General features: G+C 38.3%; 1 protein-coding gene across 12 annotated transcripts in view; it reads right to left on the reverse strand.

Annotated features, from left to right (window-relative positions):
- The window catches only part of STAU2 (staufen double-stranded RNA binding protein 2), a 333,819-nt gene that overhangs the window by 299,972 nt on the left and 7,011 nt on the right, over positions 1–26,836 (reverse strand). For 11 of the 12 annotated variants that reach the window (XM_008000887.3, XM_008000875.3, XM_008000893.3 and 8 more), the window contains one exon: positions 25,788–25,853. The exons of the other annotated variant lie outside the window; for it this stretch is intronic. Coding sequence is in view for 2 of the 11 variants with exons in the window: in XM_038000388.2 (XP_037856316.1) it covers positions 25,788–25,805 (18 nt within the window). In the remaining 9 variants the exon portion in view is untranslated. The remainder of the gene's footprint in view (positions 1–25,787; positions 25,854–26,836) is intronic. 12 annotated transcript variants of the gene reach the window in all.

Genomic DNA, 26,836 nt, shown 5'->3' on the forward strand with positions numbered 1-26,836 from the left:
ACATAACAAAACAAAAAACAAATATATTTCTGTAGTAGTCTGTGAAAAGCATGTATTTGTTATTATTTTTTCCACTGACTTATAAACCCATAAGCTTGTTTCCACTGAAAAATTCTCAAATATGATATAAATTATATTAAAGGTTAATATGTGCTAGGAAATATTCTACCTTCACTGATATGAAACTTGATTAGATGTAACTTACAACTTTGATAAGAAACACTGGTAAAATACATATTTATAACAACAGTATTTATATATCCAACAAAAACATAAATATATTCTATTTTTAGATTCACTCTATTTTTATGTTTTCACAAAATGTCCTGGACTCTCTGGAATGTGAATCTTCATTTTGCCTGTTCATTTGTATGTGTAGGAACCAGTGAATAAACACAGAAACTGTGTTCACGTCATTGAACAAGCTACAAAATAATGTAGCTTAGTTTTCAATGAACAGGCAAAACGATCTGTACCCAAAGGAGTTCAGTCTGTAGAAGACACAGACACAGACAATAGACAAACACAATAAATCACAATATGATAAGTACTCTAATAAAGCTGTTACAGAAACTCCTTAGACAAGGGCGTATGCAAAGGCAAATTTTAAGAGGTGGTGATTAGATAAGGAAAGCAAAAGTTCACCTAGGTAAGAAGATAAGATGAAAGACATTCCAAGTTTTTCAAGAAGTATAGACGCAGGAGAAAGCACATAAAACACATAACTTTCTGGCAAATGCAGGCAGACCACTGACAGAATACAGAACGCATGAGGAAAAACAGCAGAATAAAACGCTGTAACTGGAATTCACTAGAACACCAACAGTTTCCTAAACCAGAACTTAAAGTAGCAAACATTTCTAATAGTAGCTATATTCCAGCCAGAACTCTTGCTAGTAAGGTCACAGACTACCGCACTTCGCAAGGCAAATCATTCCGAGGAATCCCTTCCATCCTTGGTCCCAGAAATGACTTGAACAGAGTTTATTTTTTCTTTCTTTCTTTCTTTGAGACAGTTTCGCTCTTGTTGCCCAGGCTGGAATGCAATGGCGCGATCTTGGCTCACCGCAACCTCCGCCTCCTGGGTTCAAGTGATTCTCCTGCCTCAGCCTTCCAAGCAGGCTGGAATTACAGGCATGCGCCACCATGCCCGGCTAATTCTGTATTTTTAGTAGAGATGGGGTTTCTCCGTGTTGGTCAGGCTGATCTCGAATTCCTGATCTCAGGTGATCCACCCATCTTGGCCTCCCAAAGTGCTGGGACTACAGGCATAAGCCACCGCACCCAGCCTTAAACACAGTTTCTATGTCTCTTTACTGGTTCCCCTTTGTCTATTCTCTGCTATTGGAGTGAACTCATCCTAATTCCCAAGTAAAATAAGAAAGAAAAAAGTCAAAAGAGCAAAGGACCCTTTCATGGGCTCTTGCCTTCTAGGAGCAATGTGACAGATACGTCCACAGCTATTAACTAAAACAAACCTTCTGTTTTCAAATTAGACCCTAACATAAGGCTTGTCCAAGCAAAATTATCGATTAACTACCCAGGCATCAAACTGCTCCATTTTTAACAGTCTGTCCATTAGGAAAAAATTTAAGTTCCTCTCTCACATAAACAAAGATAAATTTCAGAAATATTAAAATGCAAAATACAAAAATATCACAAAAACTAAAGGAAACTTGGCTAAATATCTGTCATACTCCTGTAACACAGAAGGCCTTCCTAGATATGAAAAGGAACCTAGAAGCCATAAAGGCAAAAACTGAGAGTTAACAACATAAAAATATAAAACCTCTATAAAAAAAAACCATACCACCTATGACACTAAAAAAGAATCTATGCGCTGGGGAAGAAATACTTGCAATATGTGAACAAAGGCTGGGCATGGTGGCTCATGTTTGGAATCTCAGCACTTTGGGAGGTCAAGGCGGGCAGATCACCTGAGGCCAGGAGTTCCAGACCAGCCTGGCCAACATGGTGAAACCCTGTCTCTACAAAAATACACAAATTAGCCAGGCATGATGGCGGGTACCTGTAATCCCAGCTACTCGGGAGGCTGAGGCAGGAGAATCACTTGAACCTGGGATGTAGTTGGTGGCTGCAGTGAGCCAAGATCGCACCACTGCACTCCACCCTGAAGAACACAGCGAGACTCCGTCTCAAAAAAAATAAAAATAAAAATGTGAAGACCAACTGTTAACATTCATAAAATAAAAAGATAATATAAATAATTTTTTTAAAAGCCAATAGGAAAAAAGGACAAAGGTACACACAATTAATTCACATAATTTCTTGAGTAAACATACCTGTTCAAAAGAATGTTAAAGAGCCTGGCCAACATGGTGAAACCCTGTCTCTATTAAAAATAAAAAAATCAGCCAGGCATGGTGGCGCATGCCTATAGTCCCAGCTACTTGGGAGGCTGAGGCACCAGAATTGCTTGAACCTGGGAGGTGGAAGTTGCAGTGAACCAAGATGGCACCACTACACTCCAGCCTGGGCAACAGAGTGAGACTGTCTAAAAAAAAAAAAAAGAAAGAAAGAAAAATTCAAATTCCAATGATATAAAATTTTCCCCTATTAAGACTGATAAAAGCTTTTTTTTAAATAATCATTTAAGTATTAACAAGTATGTGGGGAAAATGTGTGCAAATTCTGTTGGTGCAAATACAAATTAGTACAAAATTTCTGATGCGCAACACTGATTAAAGTTTCAATTGTACCTATCTCTAAAACAGCAATTATTAATGTGAGGATTCATACTACAGGAAGATGTTTGCAATGATAACCTGGAAAACAAGACTACAACAGCAAAAACTATAAATAAGATAAATATTAATATTTACCAAAAATTGATTAAATAAACTACATGAATTATGCAGCTTTGAAAAGAGAAAGAGGTACAGTGCTTATGAACCGACATGGGAAAACTCTGCAAACGTGAATGACGAAAGTTACAGCAGCTTACTGTCTGATCGTATATTTATCTTCTTTTTTTATTTTTTTTTTTTTTTTGAGACAGAGTCTCGCTCTGTCGCCGAGGCTAAAGTGCAGTGGTGCGGAGCGATCTCGGCTCGCAGCAAGCTCTGCCTCCCAAGCTCAAGCGATTCTCCTGCCTCAGCCTCCCAAGTAGCTAGGATTACAGGAGTGCGCCACCACGCCCGGCTTTTTTTTTTTTTTTTTTTTTTTTTTTTGAGAGGGAGTCTTGCTCTGTTGCCCAGGCTGGAGTGCAGTGGCACAATCTCGGCTCACTGCAAGCTCTGCCTCCTGGGTTCAAGCCATTCTCCTGCCTCAGCCTCCCAAGTAGCTGGGACTACAGGCGCCCGCCACCACGCCCAGCTAATATTTTGTATTTTTAGTAGAGACGGGGTTTCTCCATGTTGGTCAGGCAGGTCTCGAACTCCCGACCTCAGGTGATCCACCCGCCTCGGCCTCCCAAAGTGCTGGAATTACAGGCATGAGCCACCACGCCCGGCCAGAGTTAAGTTCTTTCTAGTCTTGACAGTACCACCATTGTCCTGAAAAACAGAAAAATAATGCTCAAGGATCTGATTCAAAGTAGCCCGTGTTGTGCCTCCATCTCTGACTTTTCAAATAAAGCTATCTAGAGATTTCAACAGGACAAAAACATAGTGTGTCCTTAACAGTATTCAGTTTGGTCAGTCTTCTTAACTTCAGTCATTCTAAATATGTGTATAAGGATATCTCATGATTTTAATTTGCATCTCCCTAATGAATACTGTTAATTAACTTTTTTTCATTTGCTTATATGCCATCTGTATCTCCTGTGGTGAAGTGTCTAAATATTTACCACTTCTTTTTTTTCTTATTGCTGAATTTGAAGAGTTCTTTATACATCCTACATACAAGTTATTGATTAGACATATGCTTGGTAAAGATTTTCTTCCAGGCCAGGCGCGGTAGCTCACGCCTGTAATCCCAGCACTTGGGGAGGCGGAGACAGATGGATCATTTCAGGGAAGGAGTTCAAAATCAGTCTGGGCAACATGGTGAAACCCCATCTCTTATTAAAAATACAAAAATTAGCTGGGCATGGTAGTGTGTGCCTGTGATCCCACCTACTCAGGAGGCTGAGGCACAAGAATCGCTTTAGCCCAAGAGGTGAGGGGCTGCAGTGAGCCGAGATGGTGCCACTGCACTCCAGCCTGGGGAACAGAGCATGACTCTCTCCAAAAAAATAAAGTAGTAGGAAAAAGATGAATTGCTAACAATGTTGGAGCAAATGGACAGTCACCTTGGAAAATAATAAAGGGGAATCACTAGGAAAAAAACAAAAATTTTTTCACAAACTGTGGTTTCTCTATTCTCTTGTCAGTGTCTTTTAAAGAGCAGATTTTAATTTTAATAAAGTCTAATTTATCAATTTTTTAGTTTGTACTTCTAATGCATATCTAAGAAATTATTACCTGAGGTCTAAAAATTTTTTTCTGTTTTTTTCCATGAACATTATAGTTTTAGGTTTTACATTTAAGTTCAGAAGCCATTTTGAGTTCGTTTTTATACACAGTACAAGGTATGAATCCATTTTTCGTATATCAATATCCAATTGTTTCCCATTGTGGAAAAAGCTACGTTTCTCCCACTACATTGTCTTTATGCCTTTGTCAAAATTATTGGTTATCTACATATATCTGAGTTTATTTCTGGACTACCAATTCTGTTTTCACTTTTTTTTTTTTTTTTTTTTTTGAGACAGAGTCTCGCTCTGTCGCCCAGGCTGGAATGCAGTGGCATAATCTCGGTTCACTGCAACCTCCGCCTCCTGGGTTCAAGCGATTCTCCTGCCTATTTACCTATTTTTATGCCAAACTATTTTTACTACAGCTTTATAATTCTTGAAATTAGGTAGTATTGGCTCCCACACTGTTCTTTTTCACAGTTGTTTAAAGTTCTTTAAATTTCCATACGAATTTTAGAATCACCTTGTGCATTTCTATAAAAAAGCCTGCAAAGATTGTAATATGTTTCTTAAATCTATTAAGTAATTTGGTGAAAATCAACATTTTAACAAAGTTGAGTCTTCCAACTCAACTTTGGAACAGAATATACAGTCACTTCTTCATTACTGAGATAATAATATGTCAATGACTATTATGTGAATTAGCAATTATTGAACCATTGCTCCCAGGAGAACTGAAGTATTAGGTTCTTGCATGCTTCTGGTCACATTTTTGTGAACTGATCATATGTCATGTTTTATGTGTTTCTGTTTAAAGACTTCTTGTTTAATATGTATTACTAATATATGTTGTTATTCATTAACGTTGAACTCACGTCCAACAGTACTGTTTAACTGTTGCCTAAATAAAGCTTATCTAATACACATATTTTCTCTGTAAGGCATATCAGAGCATCCTTGTACTTAGAAACACTATATGGCACTTAAACATTACATTTTAAACATCAAAATAACCACCTTTGTAAACATCAAAATAACCAACAAAAAGCACAAACATGCAAAAAATACAGCACTAAATAAACCAAGAAAGGGCTATTTGCTTACAGTATGAAACTAAAATAAGAAAGCAGAGCACTGTCTTGTTCAATCCCATCTGGGTATGTGTGCACTCGGTGATTCAAAATGTTTTGCCCCTGCAGGTGTCTGAGAATGACCACAAAAGCACTGCAAGTATTGGTTTTGGGGTTACAAATAAAAATTAGTAAGCCAATTCCCAGGTAAGGAATCCATGAATAATGAGAATCAACTGTATCTTATTTAGGTATCCTTTAATTTCTTGCAGCAGTATTTTGTAGTTCTCATTTTCTTTAACATATTTTGTTAGACTTATCCCTTAGTTCATATTTTTGATGCTTTTGAAAATGCTACTCTTTTATTTTCATTTACAATTGTTCTCCGCTAAGGTATAGAAACACAATTGGTTTTTGCATAGTGCTCTTTTATCCTGCAACTCTGCTATACTAATCCATTAGTTCTTGTAGGATTCCACCAGATTTTCTACATAGACAGTCAGGTCATCTGTGAATAAGGACAGTTTTATTCATTTATTTCCAATCTGAATACCATGTATTTCCTTCTCTTGCATGATGCTATGGGCTAGAACCTCCACGGCAATGTCAAATGGAACTGGTTAAAGTGGACATCCCGTCTTCTTTTTTAAAAAAAGTGTCCAGTTTTGGCCCGGCACAGTGGCTCACGCCTGTAATCCCAGTACTTTGGAAGGCCAAGATGGATGGATCACGAGGTCAGGAGATCGAGACCATCCTGGCTAACCCAGTGAAACCCCATCTCTACTAAAAAATACAAAAAAAATTAGCCGGGCGTAGTAGCGGTTGCCTGTAGTCCCAGTTACTCGGGAGGCTGAGGCAGAAGAATGGCGTGAACCCAGGAGGCAGGGCTTTCAGTGAGTCGAGATAGCGCCACTCCAGCCTGGGCAACACAGCGAGACTCCTGTCTCAAAAAAAACCAAAAGTGTCTAGTTTTTCACCAGTAAGTACAAGGTCAGCTAATAAGGTTTTTCAAAGAAACACATTAGCAGACTGGGAAAGTTCACTTCCACTCCTAGTTTGGCGAAAGTCTTTAAGATACTGAATACTGGATTTTATCAAACGCTTTTCTGTATCTATGGAGATGATCATGTGATTTTTGCTTTTTAGTTCGTTAATATGGTGAATTACACTACTGATTTTTTTGAACATTAAACCAACCCCACATTCCTGGGATAAACCCCACATCGTCATGACATATTATGCTTTTAATAAACTGTTGAATTAGATTTAATAAACTGTTGAATTAGATTTTAATAAACTGTTGAAACTTTGTTTAGATTTTTGCAATGATATTTATGAGACATACTGGTCTGTAATTTCCTTAAAATGTATTTGTCTGATTCTGGTATCCCAGTAATGCTGGCATCATGAGCCTTGTAAAAAATTCCTTCCACTTCAATATTTTTAAAAGCATATAAAATTGATATTATTTTTTCCTTAACTGGTATAATTCACCAGTGAAACTATCCGGACCTAGAGTTTTCTTTGTAAGTAGACTTTTACTACAATTTTTATTTCTTTAACACACAAAAAGCTACTCAGGCCCAGGCATGATAGCTCATGTCTGTAATCCTACCACTTCAGGCCAAGGCAAGAGGATCACTTGAGCCCAGGAGTTGGAGACCAGTCAGTGCAACATGGTGAAACCTTATCTCTACAAAAATTAAAAATAAAAAAATTAGCCAGGCATGGTAGCATGTGCCTGATATCCCAGCTAGGAGGCTGAAGTAGGAAGATCACTTGAGGTCAAGGCCACAGTGAGCTATCATCGGACCATTGCTCTCCAGCCTGGGCAAAAGTGAGACCCTGTCTCAGAAAGAAAGAAAAAAAAAAAAGCTATTCACGTTATCCATTTTCTTCTTCTTCCTTTGGGATTAATTTGCTCTTCTTTTTCTACTCTCTTAAGATGGAAGCTGAAGTCATTTGAGTTATTTGAGTTCATTCTTCTTTCAAAATATATACATTTGATGCTATAAATTTCTCCCTAAATACTGTTTTAGTAATATCTTCTAATGTTGTATTGCTGTTGTCATTTAGTGTAAAATACTTTCTAATTTACTTTTCCTTCTTTCTAAATCACAGATGACTTGTATTTTTAATTTCCAAATATTTGGAGATTTCCCAAGAATCTTTCTGTTAATGATTTCTAATTCCACTGTAATCAGATAAGCTGTTTTAATCACTTGAATCCTTCTGAACTCATTTAAGACTGTTTCATGGCCAGGCACCGTGGCTCACACATGTAATCCTAGGAGTTTGGGAGGCAGAGGCAGGAGGATCACCTGAACCCAGGAGTTCTAGACCAGTCTGGGAAACACAGTAAGATCCCAACACTATTTAAAAAAAAAAAAAAAAAAAAAAGAATATTAGCTGGGTGTGGCGGCACACATCTATAGTCCTAGATACTTGGGGAGCTGAAATGGGAGGGCTGTTTGAGCCCAGGAGGTCAAGGCTGCAGCAAGCCACGGTGGTACCACTTCACTATAGTGTGAACAAAGCAAAACCCCACCTCCAAAAAAAAAAAAAAAAAAGGTGCTCTATGGCCCAAAATATGGTTTATCATTGTAAATGTTTTGTATAAACTTGTGAACAAATGTGTATTCTACTCTTTTTAGGCAGAGTGTTCTATAAACGCAATCAGGTCAGGTTGGTTAACAGTTATTCAAGTCTACTATATTTCTGATGATTTTCTGTCCATTTGTATCAATTATTGAAAGGGGTTACTAAAATCTCCAATTATGACTGGATTTCTCAATTTCTCCTTGCATTTCTATTCGTTTTTGTTTCATGTGTTTTGAAGCTTTGTTATTAGGTGCATAAACATGTAACATCATTATGTCCTCTTAACTGACCTCTTTACCATTATAAATGAAAATGACCTTCTTTATCCCTGGAAATATTCCTTGCTCTGAAATATACTTTGATATTAATATAGCCACTCCAAGTTGCTTTTGACTAGGTTACCATATTATGTCTTTTCCCATTCTTTTACTTTTAACCTATTTATATTTATAAACTATTTCTTGTAGGCAAGCATATAGTTGGATCTTGCTTTTATATCCAATCTGACAAATTCAGTCTTTAAATTGGAGTGTTTAGATGATTTACATTTAGTTTGATTATTCATATGGTTAGGTTTGATTCTATCATCTTGCTATTTATATTTTTTATATTTATTATATATTTGATGTTTGTTCCTTTTTTCTTTTTTGACCTTTGTTGAATTATTTTGTGTGACTCCATTTTATCTTGTTTTTATTAGCTTATTATTGTAACTCTCTTTTATTGGCTTATTATTGTAACTCTCTGTTTTGCTATTTTAGGGGCTAGAGTTTATAGTATACATTTTTAACTTACCACAGTCTATCTTCCAGAGATACTACCACCTCACACAGAGCAAAAGAATCTTATAACAGTATACCTCCATTTCTCCCTCCCTGCCTTTTAGCTATTGTTATCATGCATTTTACTTTTAGGTAAGTTATAAACCCCATAACAGCTTGTTAATATTTTTGCTTTAAACAGTCAGTTATCTTTTAAGGAGATTTAACTAATAAGAAAAAAAAAATGATGTATTCACCCAAGTAGTTACCATTTCCAGTGTTCGTTCTTTCATGTAACTCCATATTTGCATCTGGTATCACTTTCCTGCTGTCTGAAGGATTGCTTTTAAATTTTCTTCCAGAGGGGAAATGTTAGCAATAAATTATTTCAGCTTCTGTGTTGTAAACATCTTTATCTCATCTTTGCTTTAGAAACATATTTTTGTCAGATATAGAATTATGGATTGGCATTTTTCATCTTTCAGTACTTTAAAGATGCTTTCCCCAGTTTTTTGGCTTATATCGTTTCTGACAAATCTATTAAGATAATCATCTATCTTTCTTCCTCTACACACAAAATGACCATACCTCTTTCTCTGACTGCTTTTGAGATTTTCTCTTTATCATTTGCTTTCAACAATTTGATTATAAAGTACAGTAAGTCCTCACTTAACATCGCCAATAGGTTCTTGGAAGCTGCAACTTCAAGTGAAACAAAGTAGAACAGAACCAATTTTACCATGGTCCAATCGATATAAACAAGGGTTAAGTTCCTACAGTGTATTTCTAGTTACAAAAACATCACCAAACTTCTAAATAAACACCAAAACACTTCTAATATTAAACAATGAAATAAAAGTGAGCTACACATACACTTAAGAAAGATTAATAAAAACAACTAAGATAATTATTTACCCAATTTTTCTAGTTCAGGGTCACAGGTGGTCAGAGCATATCCTAGCCGCTCAGGGCACAAGGCAGAAACCAGCCTTAGAGAGGATGCTATTCCATACTAGAGAGCACGCGCGCGCACACACACACACACACCGACTCACTCACTCATACTGGAACAATCTAGAGAAGCCAATTAACCTAATGTGCACATCTCTGGCAATCGAGAGAAGCCAATTAACCTAATGCTCACATCTACCTAATGTGGGAGGAAACTGAAGTCCCAGAGAAAACCCATGCAGACATGGGAAGAACATGCAAACATCACACCAGTCATGGCCCCAGCCAGGAATCAACTCTTTTTCTCTCATCAACATCATGACAAAATGATGTTGAAAGTAACATTATTTGAGGACCTGCTATACCTTGGTGTAGTTTTATGTTTCTTATACTTGAAACTCATTTATCTGTAGGTTTATGGCTTAAATCTAAAACATTTTTGGCCATTATTTCTTAAAATATATTCTTCTGTGTATTACTTCCTTTGAGAACCATAATTATTCATCTGTTTGGCTACAGCTCACTGACTTTTTTTTCTTTTTTCTCTATGCTTCATTCTGGATGGTTTCTATTGTTCTGCCTTCAAGCTCATTCGTAATTTTTTCTGCAATGTCTAATTTACCATTAATCTCACACCGTGTATTTTTCATCTAAGTTGTAGTTTTCATCGTTGTAAGTTTGATATGGGTCTTTTTGTCTCTTCTATCTCTCTAACTTTTTGAATATATGGAATACAGTTATAATGTTTTAATGCCCTCTGCTAATTCTATCATCTGTGTCAGTTCTGTGTCAATTTTGATTGATGATTCTCATAATTATGGGTCATATTTCATGCTTCTTTGCATACATGGTAATCTTTCACTGAATGACATACCCTGTTAATTTTACCTTGCTATATGACTCCTATAAATCTTTTTGGACTTTGTCCAGGGATACAGTTGAGTAATTTGGAAATAGTTTGTTCAAGTCTTGTTTTTATAATTTACTAGTTTGCTCCAGAGCAGCAACATCTTCTCAACTCAGAGTCTGCCAGGCTCCACAATTCAGTTTCTACTTTCTATGTCACATGCTGGAAAATCTCTCACTGCAGTAGGCCTGGGGCAATTGTAGGACTCACCTTGTTTGTTTCTTCTCTCTCAAAAATCACTGACCTGAATGTCTTAATCATTGTTTCTACATATTTTGGTTTTTTTGGAGAAGAGGGGTAGGATTGTTTCAAGAGGACAGTAAACACGATCCTTGTTACACCACATGGACCAGATGCAAAAGTCCCCATCTGTCCTTGTATATTTAATCTATCTGTGTCTATTTAAAATGAGTTTCTTGTAAACATCGTAAATATACGTCCCTGACTTACGATGGTTCACCATATGATTCAACTTTACCATAGTGACAAAGTGATACGCACTCAGTAGAAACCATACTGAAGTACCTATACAAACATTCTATTTTTCACTTTCAGTATCACATTCAATAAATTATGACATATTTAACACTTTATTAAAAAATAGGCTGTATGTTAGATGATTTTACCCAACTGTAGGCTAACTTAAGTGTTCTGAGCACATTTAAGGTAGGCCTGGCTAAGCTATGATGTTCAGTAGGTTGTGTGTGTGTGTGCATATATATATATGTAAATATATATTTTTGAGACAAGGTCCCACTCTGTTACCCAGACTAGAATGCAGTGAAGACGTATAACTCACTGCAGCCTTGACCTCCTGGGCTCAAACAACCCTCCCACCTCAGCCTCTCAAGTAGCTAGGACTACAGGTACACACCACCACATCCAGCTTTTTTTTGTATTTTTTGTAGAAACGGGTTTTCACCATGTTGTCCAGGCTGGTCTTGAACTCCTAGGTCCAAATGATCTGCCAGCCTTGGCCTCCCAAAGTGCTGGGATACAGGCATGAGTCATCATGCCCAGTTCATTATGTGTATGAAATACATTTTTTACTTTCAATATTTTCAACTTACAATGGGTTTATCAGGACCTAACACCATCATAAGTCAAGGAGCATCTGTACTTGAGTCTTGCTTTTCTATAGAATCTGACAATCTTTGCCTTTTAAATTGAGCATTTAAGTCATTTACATTTATTATAATTATATTACTAGATTTATATCTACTGTTTTGCTAATTTTTTGTCCTGTTATGTGTTCCTTTCTCCATCTATCTTCTTTTAGACTGATTATTTTTTAGTATCCATTTTATATCCTACATAGGCTTACTATTTTAATTTTGTCATATAGGAATTGTTGTAAAACATACACAGCCTACCTCCAAATATCATACCACTTCATGTATGATACAAGCACCTAAAAATTCTGTACTTCCCTACCCCTTACCCCATTCTTTATGCTACTGACATCAATTAATTTCTATGTATAAGCCCTCAAGGCATTGTTAGTATTTCTGTTTTAGTCAATTATCTTTTTAAAAGTCAAAAATGGGCCAGGTGTGGTGGCTCACACCTGTAATCCCAACACTTTGGGAGGCAAGGTGGGCGGATCACTTGAGGTCAGGAGTTCAAGACCAGCCTGGCCAACACGGTGAAACCCCATCTCTACTAAAAATATAAAAATTAACCGACCATGGTGGGCTCATGCCTGTGATCCCAGCACTTTGGGAGGTCGAAGCAGGTGAATCACTTGAGTCCAGGAGTTGGGACACCAACCTGAGCAACATGCCAAAACCCCTTCTCAACAAAATACACAAAAATTAGCTGAGTATAGTGGTGCATGTCTGTAGTCCCGGCTACTTGAGAGGCTGAAGTGGGAAGACTGCTTCAGCCTGGGAGGTCAAAGCTGCAGTGAGCCATGATTGTGCCACTGCACTCCAGCCTGGGAGACAGAGCAAGACCCTGTCTAACAACAACAAAATTTTTATTTCAATACCACCAATATTCAGCTATTTGATTATGATGTGCTTGGTCGGTTTTCTTTTTTTTTTTTTTTTTTTAAATATTCCTTCTACTTTAGGTTGACTTCTTACCATCATCTGCAGGTTTATAGTTTCCACTAAACAGAGAACAGGGGTTCAAAGTCATTATTTCTTAATGTCATTCACAGCAACCTGGATGGAACTGGGGACTTATTCTAACTGAAGTAACTCTGGAATGGAAAACCAAACATCATACGTTCTCACTCATAAGTGGGAGCTAAGCTTCTGAGGATGTAAAGGTGTAAGAATGATACAGTGGACTTTGGGGACTTGGGGAAAGGGTGGAAGTGGTATGAGGTAGAAAAGACTACACATTGAGTACAGTGTACACTGCTTGGCTGATGGGTGCACCAAAGTCTCAGAAACCACCACTAAAGAACTTATTCATGTAACCAAACACCACCTGTTTCCCAAAAACCTGTTGAAATAAAATAAATAAATAAAAGTCATTATTTCTTTTTTTTTTTTTGAGACGGAGTCTCGCTCTGTCGCCCAGGCTGGAGTGCAGTGGCGCAATCTCGGCTCACTGCAAGCTCCGCCTCCCGGGTTCACGCCATTCTCCTACCTCAGCCTCCCGAGTAGCTGGGACAAAAGTCATTATTTCTTATAATATTTTCTGTTGCCCCTCCCTTCTCCTAGGATTCTAATTACACATGTCTTAAACCACTCGATATTTCCCACAGCTCACTGATGCTCTGTTTTTTTCTTTAGTCCTTCCACCCTGTGCTTCATTTTGGATAGTCACTATTGTTATCTAATCAAGCCCACTGATGTGTGTCTTATCTGCTATTAATCCCATCCAATATATATTTTATTTCAGATATTGCATTCTTCATCTCTATTTTTATATCTTCTATGTATTTCCACATCATCTGTTTCCCCCTCGCTTCTTAAACATTTAGAGCACATTAGTAGCAACTCTTTCTATATCTTTGTCTGCTAAATCAATCATCTTTATCATTTCTGGGTCTCTATTCAGGAAATTGTTAAATCCTGGCTATGGGTCATATTTTCATTCTTCTTTGTAAGCATTTTAATATTATATTGAGGTAAAATTGACATAATATCTAATTAATCCATTTAAAGTGAACATTCAGCTGGGCACAGTGGCTCACTCCTGTAATCCCAGCACTTTGGGAGGCCGAGGCGGGTGGATCACTTGAGGTCAAGAATTCAAGACCAGCCTGGCCAACATGGTGAAACCTCGTCTCTACTAAAAATACAAAAATTAGCTGGGCGTGGCAGCAGCTGCCTGTAATCCCAGCTACTGGGGAGGCTGAGGCAGGAGAATCCCTTGAACCCAGGAGGTGGAGGTTGCAGTTAGCTGAGATCACGCCACTGCACTCCAGACTGAGGAACAGAGGGAGACTCCGTCTCAAAAAAATAAATAAAAAATAAAGTGAACATTCCTGTGGTACTCAGTCCATTCACAGTGTTGTACAACTACCACCTATACCTAGTTCCAAAACACTGTTATCACCCCAAAAGGGAATTCAGTATCTATTAGGCAGTTGCTTCTCATTCACCCTTAACCCCAGGCCCTGGCAAGCAACAATCTGCATTCTGTCTCACAGATTACCTATTGTGACTATTTCACATAAATGGAATCATACAATAAGTGACCATTTGTGTGTCTTCTTTCACTTAATATGTTTTCTAGGTCCATCTGCATCGTAGCACGTATCTGTACTTCATTTCTTTATTGCTAGACAATACTTTATGGAATGTAGACTACTACAATTTGTTTACTCATTCATACACTGATGGACATTTGGTTGTTTCCACCATTTAGCTAGTGTAAATAGTGCTGCTATGAACATGTGTGGTCATGTATTTGTTTGAGTACCTGCTTTCAATTATTTAGGGTATATACCTATGAGTGGAATTGTTAGGTCATATGACAAGTCTATGTGTTCCTTTGAGGAACTGTCAAACTCTTTTCCCCACGGAGGCTGAACCATTTAACATTCCCACCAGCAACATACAAGGGCTCTAGTTCCTCCACATCATCCTCAAAACTAGTTACTGCTGGTCTTTTGATTCTGGCCATCCTAATAGGTGTGAAGTGGTACCTCACTGTGGTTTTCATTTGCATCTCCTTGATCACTAATGATGTTGAGCATTAATGATGTGTTTATCTTCTTAGAGTAACTGTCTACTCCAAGTCCTTTGCCCATTTTTTAGGTGAGCTTTTTGTTGTTGTTGAGTTGTAAGTTTTCATTCTTGTATTTGGCCATTGGTCCATTATAAGTTAATTTTTATACATGGCATGAAGTAGGGGTCCAACTTTATTGTTTTGCATGTGCATTTCCAGGGGCCCCCACACCATTTGTTGAAGAGATTATTCTTTCCCCACTGAATCATCTCGGCATGTTTGTTAAAAATCACTTGCCGGCCGGGCGCGGTGGCTCAAGCCTGTAATCCCAGCACTTTGGGAGGCCGAGACGGGCGGATCACGAGGTCAGGAGATCAAGACCATCCTGGCTAACCCGGTGAAACCCCATCTCTACTAAAAAATACAAAAATCTAGCCGGGCGAGGTGGCGGGCGCCTGTGGTCCCAGCTACTCCGGAGACTGAGGCAGGAGAATGGCGTGAACCCGGGAGGCGGAGCTTGCAGTGAGCTGAGATCCGGCCACTGCACTCCAGCCTGGGCGACAGAGCGAGACTCTGCCACAAAAAAAAAAAAAAAAAAAATCACTTGCCTACAGATATATTAATTCTGGACTCTCAATTTTATTCTATCGGTCTATACATCTATCCTTATGCCAGTACCACACTATTTTGATTATTGTAGCTTTGCAGTAAGTTTCATAATTGGGAAATATAAGTCCTCTGGCTTTATTCTTCTTTTTCAAGACTGTTTTGGGTATTTGGATCTGTTGCAATTCCATATGAATATGAGGATCAGCTTTCCAACTTTTGCGCAAAAAAAAAAAAAAAAGGCCAATGGAATTCTGCTAGAGATTGCATTGAACCTGGAGATTGCTTTGGACAGTACTGCTATCCTAATGGCAATGTAAAGTCTTCCAATTCGTGAACACAAAATGTCTTTGCACGTATTTAGGTCTTCTTTATTTCAACATGTTTTGTAGTTTTCAGTGCACAAGTCTTTCGTAAGCAAGTCGACTCCTTTAGGCTTTGGGATGCTACTATAAATGCAATCCTTTTAAATTTCTTTTTGGATTGTTCATTGCCAGTATACAGAAACACAAATTTTGTGTGTGTGTTATATTGTACCTACAACTTTGCTCAAGTTATTTATTAGCTTTAGCAGAGGTTTTTCTGGATTCTTTGGGATTTCTATATACAGGACTATGTCATCTGCAAAGAGAGATAGTTTTATTTCTTCCTTCCAAATCTGTATGTCTTTGTTTCCTTTTCTTGTCACATTGCTCTGGCTGTAACTTCCACTATAATTTGAATAACTGTGGTGAGAAGGAGTATCCATGCCTTGCTCCTGATCATAAGGGCAAAGATTTCAGTCTTTTACTATTGAGTTGGATATTAGCTGTGGGTTTTTTCATAAATGCTGAATGTTGAGGAAACGTTAAAGAAAAAAAAAAAGTTCCCTACTATTCCTAATTTTGAGCATTTCTATCACGAACAGCTGCTGAATTTTGTCAAGTGCCTTCCGTATCAATTAAACAATCACGTGGGGGTTTTCCCCCCTTCGATCTATTAATGTGTTGTACTACACCACCCTTACATTCCTGGGAATAAGTCCCACCTGGCCATGGTGCATATTCCTTTAAATATGCTGCTAGATTCAGTTTGCTAGTATTTTGTTGAAGATTTTTGCATCTGTATTAATATGGAATATTGGCTTGTAATTTTCTCATTATGTCTTTGTTTGGCTTTGGTATCAGGGTAATAATACTGGCCTCAAAGAGTGAGTTAGGAAGTATTCTTATTCTCTCCTCTCCAATTTTTTGCAAGAGTATGAGAGGGATTCTCATACTCTTCAAATATTTAAATATTTGGTAGAATCCACCAGAGAAGCCATATGGTACTGGACTTTTGATTGGGAGTTTTTGTTTTGTTTTGAGATAGGGTCTCACTCTATCACCCAGGTTGGAGTGCAATGGCATAATCATGGATCACTGCAGTCTCAACCTCCCAGGCTCAAGTAATCTTAGTTCTGAAGGTTTTTAAACTAATTCAATCTGTTCACTTGTAAGTCTGTTATATTTTCTATTTCTTCTTCTGAGTCAGTTTTAGTAATTTATATTTCTAAAATGTGTCCATTTCACATTTCTAAATTTCTAAAAATGTGTCCATTTCATGTAGGTTATCTAATCTGTGGCATAAAATTGCTCATAGTATTCTCTTTAATCCTTTTTGTTTCTTTAAGGTCAGTAGTAATGTCCCCGTACTCACGTCTAGTTTTAGTTATACCTCTCTGCACTTTTTCTTTGTCAGTCTAGCGAAAGGTTTGTCAGTTTCATTGATCTTTTCAAAGAATCAAAGTTCTGGTTTCACTAATTCTCTATATTATTTTCCTATTCTCTATTTCATTTATCTCCACTCTAATCTTTATTTACTTCCTTTTTTCTGGTAGCTTTGCATTTTCTGGTTTCTTTAAGATGTAAAGTAAGGTTATTTATTTGAGATATTTCTTATTCTTTTATGTAGATGTTTATTGCTAATAATTTCCCTCTCAGGACTGTTTTCACTGCATCATTTAAATCACATATATTGTTTCCATTTTAATTTACCTCTAAGTATTCTCTAATTTCCATATATTTGTAAATTTCCATATATTTGTAAATTTTCCAGTATTCCTTCTGTTAATCATTACTAACTTCATTCCACTGTGACTGGAAAAGATGCATAGCATGATTTCAATCTTTTTAAATTTACTGAAACTTGTTCTGTGGTCTAATACAGCCTGGAGAATGTTTCATGCACACTTTAAAAGAATACATATTTTGGCAGGATGCAAGTGGCTCACGCCTATAATCCCCGCACTTTGGAAGGCCGAGGCAGGTGGATCACCTGAGATCAGGAGTCTGAGACCAGCCTGGCCAACACGGCAAAACCCTGTCTCTACTAAAAATACAAAAATAGCCGAGCGTGGTGGTGGACACCTGTAAGTCTAGCTACTCAGGAAGCTGAGGCAGGGGAATCACTTGAACCCCAGAGGCGGAGGTTGCAGTGAGCCAAGATGAAGACATTGCACTCCAGCCTGGGCAACAGAGCAAGACTCCGTCTCCCAAAAAAATAAAGACAAAAAAAAAAAAAAAAAAAGAATATATATTTTGCTGTTGCTGAATGTTCTGTGTATGTCTGTTAGGTCTAGCTGATTTATAGTGCCATTCAAGTCCTCTAGTTCCTTACTGATATTCTGTCTAGATGTTCTATCCACTGCTAATGTCAAAGCAAGCATTTTGTGACTGAATGACAAAAACTAAATTTTACATTGTTGGGTTCTAATTTTGTTGTATCCTAAATAGTGTTTCGGTGCAATTAAGTTACTTGGAATCATTTGGAAACTTCTGAGGACTCTTCCCAGTGCCCTACGTATTCTACGACATCCAATAGGAACACGACTATTTGAAGCCTCATGTGAACTCTGGAAATTGTTTTTCTTAGTGCTTTCCAGAAGTGCTATATTTTTCTCTGGCCTCAGGTAGGGCCTGTCAAGCATCTACGAAATCAGAACTCAGCAAAAGACTCCAGGAGAACCCTCTGGAGATCTCCAAAATGCATGCTCACTTGGTCATGCTCTCTTGTTTTTTAGTGTATGCTTCCCCAGTGCCAATCCAAACCCCCATAGCTCTTTTTTCTCTGGTACTCTGCCCTGCAATTCTAACCACCTTGATCTTCCCAAATTTTTATCTTTGTCTTTTTATCTCAGTAGGACTACTGGGCTCTGTTTTGGTTCCTCCACACCTTGCACTGCAACCAATAAACTGCCTCTAGGCTCTGCAGTAAGCTGTTACAATTGAAGGGCTTTACCCTCACTTGTTCCTATTCTCTCAGGGATCACAGTCTGGTGCTGCCTGTCACCAATGTCTAAAAGCTATTGTTTATATATTTTATAAATTCTCAAGTTATTTAAGGAGGATGAGTACATTTTTGCTACATAACAAATTACCTCCAATTTTGTGGCTTTAAAAATCAAGCACTGGCCAGGCACGGTGACTCACGCCTGTAATCCCAGCAGTTTGGGAGGCTGAGGCAGGAGGATCACCTGAGGTCAGGAGTTTGAGACCAGCCTGCCCAACATGGTGAAACCCTATCTCTACTAAAAATACAAAAATTAGCCAGGTGTGGTGGTGCACATCTGTAGCCCCAGCTACTCAGGAGGCTGAGGCAGGAGAATCGCTTAAACCTGGGAGACAAGAGGTTGCAGTGAGCTGAGATCGTGTCACTACACTCTAGCCTGGGTGACAGGCCAAGACTCCAACTCAAAAAAACTAAAAAAATTAAAAAAAAAAAAATTTATTTTTTTCACACAGTTTCTTAGGGTTGGCAATCAGGGAACTGCTTAGATGGGTAGTTCTGGCTCAGGATCTCTCATGAGGTTGCAGTCAAGATGTCAGCGGGACAGATGTTTAGGACTGGAAGTCTGACTAAAGCTGGGACATCTGCTTCCAAGAAGGCTCACTCACATGCTGTTGGCCAGAGGCCTCAGTTCCTTGTTGGCTGTTGGCAGAAGGTCTCAGTTTCTCACAGCATGGGCCTCTCCATCAGGCCGTTCACAACATAGCAGCTAACTATTCTCAGAGTAAGTAATCCAAGGCTGGGGGTAGTAAGGGAAGGAGGCGGAGTCATATTTGTTTTATAAATAACCTATCGTGGCCGGGCGCGGTGGCTCACGCCTGTAATCCCAGCACTTTGGGAGGCCGAGGCGGGCGGATCACAAGGTCAGGATATCAAGATCATCCCGGCGAACACGGTGAAACCTCGTTTCTACTAAAAATACAAAAAATTAGCCGGGCGTGGTGGCGGGTGCCTGTAGTCCCAGCTACTCGAGAAGCTGAGGCAGGAGAATGGCGTGAACCTGGGAGGCGGAGCTTGCAGTGAGCTGAGATCTCGCCACTGCACTCCAGCCTGGGCGACAGAGCCAGACTTTGTCTCCAAAAAATACATAAATAAATAACCTATCCTAAGAAATGATCCATCACTTCTGTCACGTTCTATTGGTTCCACAGATAAACCTCAATGTAATGTGTATGGGGATTACCCTACGGTGTAAATATCGGCATGCAGGGATCATTGGGGGACATCTTGGAAGCTGGCTACACATAAAATAAATCCAGTTCCCATTATACCAGCATAGGCGAAAGTAGAAGTCTGTCTTACACATTTTAACCTCCTGATGTTTACTATTTTTTTTATCCCCTAACTGTAGGCTATATCCTAGGCGACAAGAGAGATGAGCAGATTATAGATCCCCACACCCAGTCTTGGAAAAAAAAGTAACTACTACTAAGTAGCAGCAACTTTTAAGAGGAAAGAATAGAGTTCCTGGTGCTTGTGGCAAGAAGCAGGAGGACCTCGAAGCCAATGTGGGCTTGAGAAAGTGGTTCATTCCCCCAAATACTTTACTCAATTATCTACCTAAATGTCTGCCATCTGCCCTCCTTTCCCACCAATATCCAGAGTCAGGTAGCAATAGCCAAGAGCAATATTAATAGTCAAATTAATAGCAGTAGTAACAGGAGCAACGCTAAGCATTTTGCCTTTGTTATCTCAATTACTCCTCACAACAAACCTCTGAGATAGCCATCATTATTCTTTAAACTCTAGACTTGTTTCTTGGTAATCATACTCTGGTCTTACACTATCCAGTGTAATAAAAACTTTTTTTTTTTTTTTTTTTTTTTTGGTAACACCTAGCTCCCTCTTGCCCTACAGGGTTCTCCTACTCCTTTGACACAGAAAAATTCTGTCTTGTCCTGCCGTCATCCCTTCCACTTCAGTTAGGCCTTAAAGCTTCCTCTTAGCTTCCACGTTCCCAACATCTACTACCAAACCTCACTAAAAAGAACTACCAGACTACTTTGATCCCTGTAAATTCCCAGTTGCTAGGCTCTCCCAATACAACAACTGCCTAATACAGACTTTTCCAATTCCTTAGGACACGCTGACCTGTCAAGTCTACCTCACTAGCTAATCTCCAAAACTTGGCCCTATTTCAGCTACTCATTTAAAAATATTATTCACAGCATGTATCTTCGTAATTTACATTTGCTGTAGCTTACTGTTAAAAATGAGTTCCTTTTCCCAGGGGACCTATAATTAATGATCCAGGAGAAAGGACCAAAATATACCATACTCATCATATTATGGTACCCCAGAAACTAGTATACTCCTATTAGTTATCTGTTGAATAATGAGTAAAAAGTATAGAGTAATGATTATAAATACTCAGAAAATTATCAGGGGACATAATCCAAAGAATGTTATTTATAAATAAAAAGAAATAGACGACAGTAGACATATATAAGCAATTCACAAAAGGCAAAACACGAAAGAACAAGAACTATTTAAATATTACAGAAACACAAAGTAAAATACCACCTTTTGTCAGAGAGATTGGCAAAGACTGAAATTTTGTCAAGGAAGTAAGGAAACAGATACACTTCTGGCAGATATAACTTTGTCTTTTAGGGGGCTATACACCAAATATCTTTAAAATCCACATACATCTTTGACTAGTATTTCCATTTCTAATAATCAATTCTAAGAAAATAATTAGACAAACAGATGTATATTACAAAAATTCACTATGGCACTAACTACAACACAAAAATCTGTCCAACAATAAGGGCTTGGTTAAATTTTAGTACATCCAAACTAAGAATTATTATTAAATCACTTCAAAACATTACATATTGTATAAACCCAGTTTTTAAAAAGTAACATATATTCACATAAAAACATACCTGCATAGAAAAAAAATCTAGAAGTATACACCCCAAAATGTTACCAGTGATTATCTCTGTAAAAGAAGTGGAATTTTTTGTGATTTTTTTTTTGTTTGTTTTTTGGGTTTTTTTTTTTTTGCTTATCACACCTAATTTTCTACAGTAAGCATAAGGTGCACATGGATAATAACACACATTCTTAAAAGGCAGAAACAATAACTACGATCACAATTTAAAGGCAGAAAAGTGCTATCATCTTAACAGAACATGAAACATTCATGTTCCATGATAATACTAAAGTTAGACAAAGTTAGTAACAAATAACCTGGTATTCAATAGCCTAGTTTTTCATTAGTTTTAGTAACACATATGGAAGAATCTGTTACAAATAAAAAACCATGTAGCCTGGGCACAGTGGCTCACGCCTGTAATCCCAGCACTTTGAAAGGCCAAGGCAGGCAGATCACGAGGTCAGGAGTTCAAGACCAGCCTGACCAACATGGTGAAACCCCGTCTCTACTAAGAATACAAAACTTAGCCAGGCATAGTGGCGTGTGCTTGTGATCCCAGCTACTCAGGTGGCTGAGGCAGGAGAATTGCTTGAACCCAAAAGGCGGAGGTTGCAGTGAGGCGAGATCATGCCACTGCACTCCAGTCTGGGCAACAGAGGGAGACTCCATCTCAAAAATAAATAAATAAATACATAAATAAAAAGCATCTAATTCAGGTATCTTAAGAAAACAAAAGACTTCCCAAATAAAAATGTAGTAGTAATCCTAGAGACAATGTTGAAAATCACACAGTAAAAATCTCAACTGTTTCAAGCTGAGAATCAACTTAAGTCCCCTTTGCATGCCTAGGGTCTCATTCTGTTACCCAGACTGGAGTGCAGTGGCATGATCACAGTTCACTGCAGCTTCAACCTCCCAGGCTCAAGTGATCCTCCACCCCAGCCTCCCAAGTAGCTAAGACTGCAGGCATGTGTCACCATATCTAACTTATTTTATTTTTTGTAGAGACAGGGTCCTACTATGCTGCCCAAGCTGGTCTCAAAATCCTGGTCTCAAGCAATCCTCCCACTTCGGCCTCCCAAAGTGCTGGGATTATAGGCATGGGCCACCACACCTGGCCCCTTTACACATTTACCTTGAGAACCCTCACTGTTATGAGAAAGTAGTTGCCGAGAAAGTAAGATTCAAAAATCACTCATGAGTTCAAGAATTCAACTCTATGTTTAGCTGAAGAGAGTCTTTATCTCAAACTTGAACAGTTTGGGGGATGACAGTTATAGTCAGTAACAAGATGGAGGGGTCTCTTATTCTAGGAATACACGTCTGTTAAGGTTGAGCATCCCAAATCCAAAAATCTGAAATCCAAAATCTCCAAGATTTCAAACTTCTTTTGTACCAACATAATGCTCAAACGAAATGCTCATTGGAGCATTCTGGATTTTGGATTTCTGTATTAGGGACGCTCAACCAGTAGGCAAAATTCCAAAATCTAAAAAAATTTGAAATAGGAAACACTTCCGGTGCCAAGCATTTTACTCAACCTGTACAAGTTAAGTATGTATATCTCCAGGCACTGTGTACAACTTCTAGCCAACATCCAGGGAACTGCTTGTGGCCATGTAGCGCATTGCCTAGGAACTGTTTGCAGTGCCTGATTCAACATGACCTGCAACATAGCCAGTTAGTAAATCCTCATTAGGACTAATCCATAAACTATAATTTTCAATGAAGTTGGCTGGCATAAAATGATCATTTCCAAATGTCTGTGGCAGAATATGAAAAATTATTTTAACTGTAACCAAATAATTTTAGTGGCAACTTCACACCTATAACAGTTTGCAAATAAGGTCTCATAATGCTTCCACTGGGATTTGAGAGCAGCTGTGAGGAAACAGGAAGCACTAAGCACAGGACAGCTCTACAATTTCCTTAAATTATTAGTAATGTTTTTGATTAAACTAATTTTTGTTGCACAAGGAAAGTTTCTAGAAAACCAAATAACAACTTTACATGAGGGAGAGTTAGTTGCATTTGTGTAACACAGCAGCATATAACACCAAAACTGACAATATAATTACGTGCTTATTGTTGAAAAATAAATATCTCCTTGCTTTAGTGACAACTCTAGCACCATTCGTATGTTCATACACCCAAAAAATAAATGTATGAAAACTATTTACATTGTTTATTCTAGGACCTGGGGATGTAACAGTAAACAAGAAAAGTCACTGTCTGTCTTCATGAAACATACTAACAAGGGAGACAGATGTTAAAACAAATAATTACATATTTGACTATAACTGCAAATGTCATGTTATTAAACTAAAGAGCAAGTGCTATGACAGCATACAGCAGGACTGCAGTCAAGCAAGCCAAACCCAGGGGACGGGAAGAGAGGTCCAGGCAGAGGAAATCTGTGCAAATCCTTGCAGCCAGAATAACCTTACCCAATCTAGGAACTGAAACAGTCCAGTATAACTGAAGCATTGAGATTATTTCTTGGGCACATATTAAGTCCAAGATGTATAAAGACATCCAAGAGATCAAGGTGGTAAATGCTACATGAGTCTGGAGCTCAGAAAAAGAGGTCTAGACCAGGTATAAACTTAGAAGTCATTAGCTTAGAGATGGCATGGGATGCACAGGAACCAGAGATTTCTCAGGCAAGGTGAGCAGGACTATATATCGGAGGGCAGGGGGTCAAGATTACTTTCTTTTTTTTTTTTTTGGAACGGAGTCTTGCTCTGTCACCCAGGCTAGAGTGCAATGGTGCGATCTCAGTTTACTACAACCTCCGCCTCCTGGATTCAAGCAATTCTCCTGCCTCAGCCTCCCAAGTAGCTGGGATTACAGGTATGCACCACCACAACCGGCTGATTTTTTTGTATTTTTAGTAAAGATAGGATTTCACCATGTTGGCCAGGCTGGTCTTGATCTCCTGACTTCAGGTGATCTACCTGCCTCGGCCTTCCAAAGTGCTAGGATTACAGGCCTGAGTGACCGCGCCTGGCTAAGATTTTTTTTTTTTTTTTTTTTTTTTTTTGAGACAGAATTTCACTCTTTTTGCCCAGGCTGGAGTGCAATGGCATGCTCTTGGCTCACTGCAACCTCTGCCTCACCGCAACCTCCGCCTCCCGGGTTCAAGTGATTCTCCTGCCTCAGCCTCCCGAGTAGCTGGGATTACAGGCATGCACCGCCACACCTGGCTAATTTCGTATTTTTTAGTAGAGGGTGTTTAGTAGGGTTTCTCCATGTTGGCTAGGTTGGTCTCAAACTCCTGTCCTCAAGTGATCCGCCTGCCTCGGCCTCCTGAAGTGCTGGGATTATAGGCATGAGCCACTGTGCCCAGCCGATTATTTTTTTAATCACAGGAAAAAAAAAAAAAAGTTTAATTACTTCTCTCTTGATTTGCAATCAAAAGAAATAAAATTACTTTCTTTGTTTCTTCCCCTTTTTTTTTTTTTTTTTAAGAGACAGGGTCTCACTATGTTGCCCAGTCTGGCTCAAACTCCTGTGCTCAAGAGATCCTCCCACCTCACCTCCCAAAATGCTGGGACTACAGGTGTGAGCCACCCAGCCTGGCCAAAAATATTTTCTAACACTATAGTTACGATACAATGTTCTATTTAACTGGGAAAGGTAAAATTAAATGTATAAAGTTCTTGGAAAAACCTCAAGAACTAAGAAAAACACTTCTTTCAGTGAGTCTAAAGTATTATATGCTGTAGTTTATCAGAGAACTTCCTTCTAGAGTTTTTCAGTGCCCTGGAAAGTGAATCTTTTTTTTTTTTTAAACAGATACAACTACTTCACAAGATTTGTCACTAAAAATGCTTTGAGTCTGCAGAACTGCCACCTATTGAAGCTATATCATGATAAGCATTCTGAACACATTAACAAGTCCTAAAGAGATGTGACATCAAGAAGAACAGACAAACCTTCTGCCTTGCACAACCAAAAGTTATCAACTTTCAGAAGATCATTCTAATCCTTAAACAACCTGCCCTGCACAGCCTCCAATGATGACTATACAGTAGGTAACTGTTTTAAAAAGTGATGAGTCAGGTTACAGGTATAGAAAAGCTGAGTTAAAATGTTCCACAATTTACAGCCAAAGCACAATGTACGCATGAAAAATGTCTTAACACAAACTCACCTGATTTATTTGAAGCATGTTAAGACAATATTGACCAAACTGCTGTATCCCTCACGGCTCCCAAAACTGGAAAATGAAAATGAAGAAATAAAGTTCAACTTAGTTGATAACCTCAATGACTGGTATTTTAAACACAGGCCCTTGATAAAAATCAAACATAAAATGTAATTTATCCAGATCTCCATAGAACTTTCTATGATGATAAAAATGTTCTGTACTTGTACTGTACAATCTGGTAGTCATTAGCCACATGCGGCTACTGAGCACTTGAAATGTGGCTAGAGCAATCGAGAAAATAAAGTTTAATTTTCTTTCATGTTAACTTAAATAAGCACATCACTAGTGTCCACCACACTGGACAGTACAGATCTGAACAAAGCTCCTTCTGCTTCTAGATTTCTAAGACAATCTCAACAAAAGTGAAGCTGTTAAAAATAAATCTGAGAGTTTCAGGTTAATATTTAACATATACTCTCTTTTTGCAGTCCTGTTTTAAACAGCTTTGTTCCCATTTTCTATATGATAAATTAATCCTAAAGAATATGCAACACCACAAGTATTCTCTTAGATGGTATGGAAAAGAGCATATAGTACAATTATCTTGCTGAATATTTTACTTTTCTCTGTCATTTTGTCTGTTATCATCAGTATAAAAATAGTACGCATAATAAAATGTCAGGCTGGGCACAGTAATCCCAGCATTTTGGGAGGCCAAGTTGGGTGGATCATTTGAGGTCAGGAGTTTGAGACCAGCCTGGCCAACATGGTGAAAATCCTGCCTCTACTAAAACTACAAAAATTAGCCAGGCATGGTGGCAAGTGCCTGTAATCCCAGCTACTAGGGAGGCTGAGGCAAGAGAATCGCTTGAACCCAGCAGGCAGAGGTTGCAGTGAGCCAAGATCATGCCATGGCACTCCAGCCTAGGTGACAGAGTAAGACTCCATCTCAAAAAAAAGAAAAAAGAAATTAATTTAAAAACAGATGCCAAAAAACAGATGCCAATGAAGGGCAGGAAAGTCCAAATTATAAACAAATAAATCATGAGATC

Source organism: Chlorocebus sabaeus, chromosome 8, assembly GCF_047675955.1.
Source record: "Chlorocebus sabaeus isolate Y175 chromosome 8, mChlSab1.0.hap1, whole genome shotgun sequence".
Lineage (NCBI taxonomy): Eukaryota > Metazoa > Chordata > Mammalia > Primates > Cercopithecidae > Chlorocebus > Chlorocebus sabaeus.